The sequence below is a fragment of the Limulus polyphemus genome, unplaced genomic scaffold (genome assembly GCF_000517525.1).
Source record: "Limulus polyphemus unplaced genomic scaffold, Limulus_polyphemus-2.1.2 Scaffold8360, whole genome shotgun sequence".
Taxonomy (NCBI): domain Eukaryota; kingdom Metazoa; phylum Arthropoda; class Merostomata; order Xiphosura; family Limulidae; genus Limulus; species Limulus polyphemus.
Genome location: NW_013673970.1, coordinates 4,673 through 10,933, shown reverse-complemented (window position 1 = coordinate 10,933; position 6,261 = coordinate 4,673). Strand labels below are relative to the sequence as shown.

Sequence of the window (6,261 nt, the reverse complement as noted above, 5' to 3'; positions counted from 1 at the left end):
AGGCGCTTGACTCAATTGTCCGTCTCTATCTCTTCAATCTGCAATTATTCATATCTATACCGTCACTTCTCGCTGGTCTTATATATACGAAATAGAGGGCGTCTGGAGAACACTCGAGGCTTCACGAACGGACATAATCTTTCTAGAATCTCATGACGTGTTACTAGCGTCACGTGACTTTCCGCTGTCGTAACTGTATCATGTTATTATGTTTTTTCCTAATATTGTAATATATTAGACTAAACATGATAAGTTAATGATTAAAAAAGTTATTAAAAAATCCCGGAATTTGTACTTGAGACTTCGCTGAGCCAATTTGAATATTACCAACAGAGAGTCAAGCGTTACCGACAGAGGGAGCGTTACGAACAGAAAGTAGCTTTTATTATATATATAGATGATAAAAGTACGAGAGTTTATAGAGGGAATTTTTATATACAATGTGTTAAACAGTTTTCCCTGTCTGATTTATAAAAGTGCTTTCAATATGACTGACCATCCTGTGTTTTAACGTATAAGACTATGTGCGTATCAAATTAAGTTTAATTAACATTGGACTATCGGTGTTTTTATGTTAAAACATAAACTACGTAACTTATCCTGATACCGACAATTCACCTGATTTGATGTGGGAAGTGTTTTGATTTTAATATATAAGCTACATAACTTAGCAGTTTGCTGATAACGGCCTGACTTTATGACCAACAGATGTACTGAACCAATTAAAAAAGGCTTTGCTTAATGGGATCTTGAAACCAGATAACATTTTCTCAGTTCAAGAAGTTTCAGGATTTTCTTTGAAGTAAGATTTAAATGTTGTAGAATTCCAGCTTGTGAATAATAGTGTTGATTAACAGATCAATAATATGATAATCAGGAGATCAATAATATGATACTCAGGGGTATCAATAATATGATGCTCAGGGGTATCAATAATATGATACTCAGGGGTATCAATAATATGATACTTAGTGGGTTGAATAATATGATGCTCAGGGGGTTAAATAATATGATACTCAGGGGGATCAGTAATATGATACTTAGTGGGTTGAATAATATGATGCTCAGGGGGTTAAATAATATGATACTCAGGGGGTATCAATAATATGATTCTTAGTGGGTTGAATAATATGATGCTCAGGGGGTTAAATAATATGATACTCAGGGGGATCAGTAATATTCATTGCAACTCTTGTGAATCTCGTGGATTATAGAGAGTAGATTTTGATAAAGTTTTTTTCGAATACAAGAAAAGGAATGAGGCTATATGCGATTATTTGTTATTTTTGACAATGACAAATGCCTCGAGGTTCACTAAAACAGTATTATACACGACACTGTTTCAGCCAAGTTTATTTGCTTAATTACATGTAAGAAAGGCTTTAATTTACCTTCCAGTATTACTTATAAAGGTTGCTTAAATCTGGATTTTCCAAATTACGAACGTCAGAGGCATCGCTAGGCACTGGCACACGGGGCTCGAGCCTCGATTCTATTTGACAGTGTCCGGAATCTCCAGTTGGTGTCTTGAAAAATCAGAATAGAAAACCATGGTCGATATTATACTGAAACGCCGAAAATTCCTGCGCCTATGGGCCTGAACCCCGAATCTTTTAAGCACCTAGCGACGCCTCTGACCAACGTTCTACTTTCTCCTATGTAATTAAAGAGACCTTGGTTTGTAAAGTTTTGAGTATTGAAAGGAAGAGGCTATTGGACAATAAGAACAACAACGTTTTAAAGCATTATTTTTATTCGGCGAATTGTACAAACATCAACGAAACTGTTCTGGAAATGTCTGGAATATCAGTTGTCGTAAGAACGTCACAGATTATTGACTAGTAAATATTAAATCGACTTCGTATAACGCTCAAAAAATGTAGAAAGTCGCAGTTCCTTACAATATTACCTTTAACAAGTTTTGTGCGAAGACGGAAGACGAAATTAAAAGTTACATTTCTTTATATAAATATACAAATATATAACTACCATTTAGAAGAAACCACCATTTCCTAGTAGAGGCGTTATATTTTATACCAAGCATCCAGGAACACAGTAAAGGTAATTTAAGCCAAAGCGCATGTAATAACGTAGCTATAAGATTATCGATTAGTACTAATACCACAGGAACAAACTGTTTATATTATTTTAATTGTAAATTATTTTAAAATCCGGAAAAAAAATAACAACAAAGAAAGTGGTTCTTCTGAGCCTTGCTCAACACACGAGGAAGATTTTTTTCAAATTTAATTTAGTTGAACGCGTTTAAAAATAGTGTTGTAATTATGAAACTATTTTAATTTTTTAAAAATACGAATATTTCCCAATATCACTATTATCGAAACCTTTGACGTCCTATCAAACGCAACTCTTACGCATAACGTGGGGTGATTCGAGCAGTAATAATTTGAGTATAAATCCCTCTCGTGTTGGTGGATGTATAGTAAGTCTGGAATTATAAGGAGTCAAGTTGTGAGAGATTTCTTAAGTGATTGAGGATGATGTTATTCTAGAATGAGTCAATCAGGGGAGGAGAGATGCTATTTCAGAGGGAGTCAACCAGGAATGGATGGTATTTCAGAAAGAGCCAACTAGGGAAGATGCTATTTTAGAAAGAATCAACGAGGGGATACTATTTTAAGAGATAGAGTCAACCAGGGGGGATGCTATTTTAGAGATAGAGTCAACCAGGGGGTGTTATTTTAGAGATAGAGTCAACCAGGGGGGATGTTATTTTAGAGATAGAGTCAACCAGGGGGGATGTTATTTTAGAGATAGAGTCAACCAGGGGGTATGTTATTTTAGAGATAGAGTCAACCGGGGGGGGTATTTTAGAAATAAAGTCAACCAGGGGGATGTTATTTTAGAGATAGAGTCAACCAGGGGGGATGTTACTTTAGAAATAGAGTCAATCAGGGGGGATGTTATTTTAGAGATAGAGTCAACCAGGGGGGTGTTATTTTAGATTTATTTTAACCATTAATGAGGATACAGTTTCAAAAAGATGAAGTGGGAGACAATTTAGAAAAGAATGGTTATTGCATGTTTAAATTTGGCGTTTTGCTACATGTTGAGATAAAAAGAAACTAAATTGGAGACCATAATTTCGAGAAAGTCAATTTTGAGGCCTTTAGTGAATTGAGATAATGTTGTTTTATTAGCACAAAGCTAGACAATGGGATATTTGAGATAATAAGTTTAAAAGATGATGTAGGGAACTTTTCAGAAATAAATTGTTTCTAATTCAAGACAGGCATGTTCTCACAAAGAAGAAAAGGAAAGAGAGATCAAAACTAAACCAATATGGGAGTTAGGTCTAAACCAATAAATCAGGGAGTTAGGTCTAAACTTACTTAGGACCTAAACCAATAAATCAAGGGGTTAGGTCTGGACTTACTTAGGACCTAAACCAATAAATCAAGGGGTTAGGTCTGGGCTTAGTTAGGACCTAAACCAATAAATCAGGGGGTTAGGTCTGAACTTATTTAGGACCTAAACCAATAAATCAGGGAGTTAGTCCTAGACTTACTTAGGACCTAAACCAATAAATCAGGGAGTTAGGTCTGGACTTACTTAGGACCTAAACCAATAAATCAAGGGGTTAGGTCTGGGCTTACTTAGGACCTAAACCAATAAATCAGGGAGTTAGGTCTGGACTTACTTAGGACCTAAACCAATAAATCAGGGAGTTAGGTCTAAACTTACTTAGGACCTAAACCAATAAATCAGGAAGTTAGGTCTGTATTTACTTAGGACCTAAACCAATAAATCAGGAGTTAGGTCTGTATTTACTTAGGACCTAAACCAATAAATCAGGAAGTTAGGTCTGTATTTACTTAGGACCTAAACCAATAAATCAGGAAGTTAGGTCTGTATTTACTTAGGACCTAAACCAATAAATCAGGAAGTTAGGTCTGTATTTACTTAGGACCTAAACCAATAAATCAGGGAGTTAGGTCTGTATTTACTTAGGACCTAAACCAATAAATCAGGGAGTTAGGTCTAGACTCTACAATTCAGATGCTCAAAGCGACAGGTAATATAGAAGGTTTAGAGAACTATCGGAATGTGAGGACACAAGTTTAACACCTGGAAGTGACAGGTAGTATAGAAGGTTTAGAGAACTATCAGAAAGTGAGGACACAAGGTTAACACCTGGAAGAGACAGGTAGTATAGAAGGTTTAGAGAACTATCAGAAAGTGAGGACACAAGGTTAACACCTGGAAGAGACAGGTAGTATAGAAGGTTTAGAGAACTATCAGAAAGTGAGGACACAAGGTTAACACCTGGAAGAGAGAGGTAGTATAGAAGGTTTAGAGAACTATCAGAAAGTGAGGACACAAGGTTAACACCTGGAAGAGACAGGTAGTATAGAAGGTTTAGAGAACTATCGGAATGTGAGGACACAAGTTTAACACCTGGAAGTGACAGGCTAGACTCCAGTTAAGACATACTTATTTTTTCTAACAGGGTAGTTAACTTATGGAATGAGTTGCCGTTAACAGCAGTAGAAACTCACATTTTACGAGAGCTTAAGAGTAGAACTGATGGTTTTTCTTGGGGGAGAGTGTACAAGGGTAGCCTTGAAATTCCAGTTGGGCACTTGTTGTCCGTACGTTATATTTTCATAATTCACTCTCCCCCCTTCCCGAGATATGATGAAAACGTGAGGGCTAGGTTTAGCTGGACAAGTGAATAGCATCAAACCCTTTTTCGGATGTTGAGTGATACCAGATAGCGCTGCTTGTAGTGATGATACAGATGACGGAAACAAAATACAAACTTCAGTACTATGGTAAAGGTTGTAATAAAATATTAATTTTGAGGCCTTTTTAAGGTGTAAGCATCATGGAAAGAGTAATAAAGGAATGTAAACATCAATCGCTTATTCATTATATTCAAACTGGTATTACTGCTATCACGTTGAAGCACCACGACAACAGGGATATACAGATATTAACTGCTATTTAATCACTTAATAACAACAACAACAACAACAACTTTAAAGATGGTATTGGTGGTGAAACGTCAACCGGAAACTTCAAGGGTTAATTATTTAGGAGCAGGAACATTTGAAGTAAAACTTCCAACCAAGTTTCCGGCTGGGTTGTAGTTTGCGACGACAATGATCTTATTAGTCTTACTTCGAGCGTGGGCCACGCCCATTTCGGTACTAGAGCGCCACACCACCTGTGTGAAATGACCTGAAATTAAAGGAATTTGGTTAAAAAAAGAAACAAAGTATTTGTAACGAATAACCTGTATTTATACCTATACGAAATGATTTTTAGTTAACTTATTGACTTCCTATATATTGGCCTGATAATTTAAATAACTATATATATATATATACATTCAATGAAACACCTTGGAACATAAAGAAAGAAAAATGAAGAAAAAAAAGGCTTAGCCTAGATTTAAAATTTCTTGTTTATTTATTTACGTCTGCTGTTTCATTAACTAAACAGCTTTATTATCTTATAGTCCGGATGACAGAGACATTTTTTTTTCAGTAATTGGAAAGTATTACATTTCGAATCATAAAATAAACTAAAAATACTTTCCGGTCAACGAATTTAATTGTCCCCCAGGGACAGCGGTAAGTCTAGTGATTGACAACGCTAAATGCAGGGGTTCGATGCCCCTAGGTGGACACAACAGCTAGCCCGATGTGGCTTTGCTAAAAGAAAAACACACGCGAATTTAGTTTTTGATCCCTTAATGTATTTCATTGTGACTTACCATACTACATACAAGCAGATATAACTTTCCAATAAGAAACAAGAAATAATAGTTCTTTTTTTTTTGATAGGTAGGATGATTATACTGATTCACAAATACTTACGCATGCGCCACCTTTACAAAAGGAGATTACGTTACAAAGGGATTTAAGACTGGTAACTGCTACATATAAACGGGTGGGGGGAGGAAGTAGACTTCTCGAAAAGAAACGATTGTATTACTGGAAGTTTATGTATTTTGTTGTTTTTATGAATGGCAGTCAATATTATATACATAATAACATATTAGTTCTTTATATAGATAGACTAACAAGGAAGTAGGATGGATGCTATAGTTTGATGGTTAGTTGGAAGGAAGGAAGTAGGATGGATGCTATAGTTTGATGGTTAGTTGGAAGGAAGGAAGTAGGATGGATGTTATAGATAGTTAGTTGGAAGGAAGGAAGTAGGATGGATGCTATAGTTTGATGGTTAGTTGGAAGGAAGGAAGTAGGATGGATGTTATAGATAGTTAGTTGG

At 35.8% G+C, this 6,261-nt stretch overlaps 1 protein-coding gene and 2 long non-coding RNA genes across 4 annotated transcripts in view; 1 reads left to right on the top strand and 2 right to left on the bottom strand.

Moving 5' to 3' along the window:
- Positions 1–1,731: 1,731 nt before the first annotated feature.
- Positions 1,732–3,786, bottom strand: LOC111083150. The gene is made up of 2 exons (XR_002608831.1): positions 3,537–3,786; positions 1,732–3,404 (listed from the first exon to the last, which is right to left on the bottom strand). It is a non-coding gene; the product is annotated as an uncharacterized LOC111083150 (long non-coding RNA).
- Positions 3,639–4,317, top strand: LOC111083149. 2 transcript variants are annotated; one of them, XR_002608830.1, is made up of 3 exons: positions 3,639–3,693; positions 3,825–4,036; positions 4,103–4,317. It is a non-coding gene; the product is annotated as an uncharacterized LOC111083149 (long non-coding RNA). The 2 variants fall into 2 exon arrangements; XR_002608829.1 differs by having other exon boundaries at positions 3,825–4,048; positions 4,115–4,317.
- A 632-nt stretch (positions 4,318–4,949) lies between these two features.
- The window catches only part of LOC106475289 (Golgi-associated plant pathogenesis-related protein 1-like), a gene marked incomplete at its 5' end in the record, with an annotated part of 3,742 nt that continues 2,430 nt past the window's right edge, over positions 4,950–6,261 (bottom strand). Inside the window, one exon of the mRNA XM_013935982.2 lies at positions 4,950–5,205. Within this exon, the coding sequence (XP_013791436.2) occupies positions 5,054–5,205 (152 nt within the window). The remainder of the gene's footprint in view (positions 5,206–6,261) is intronic.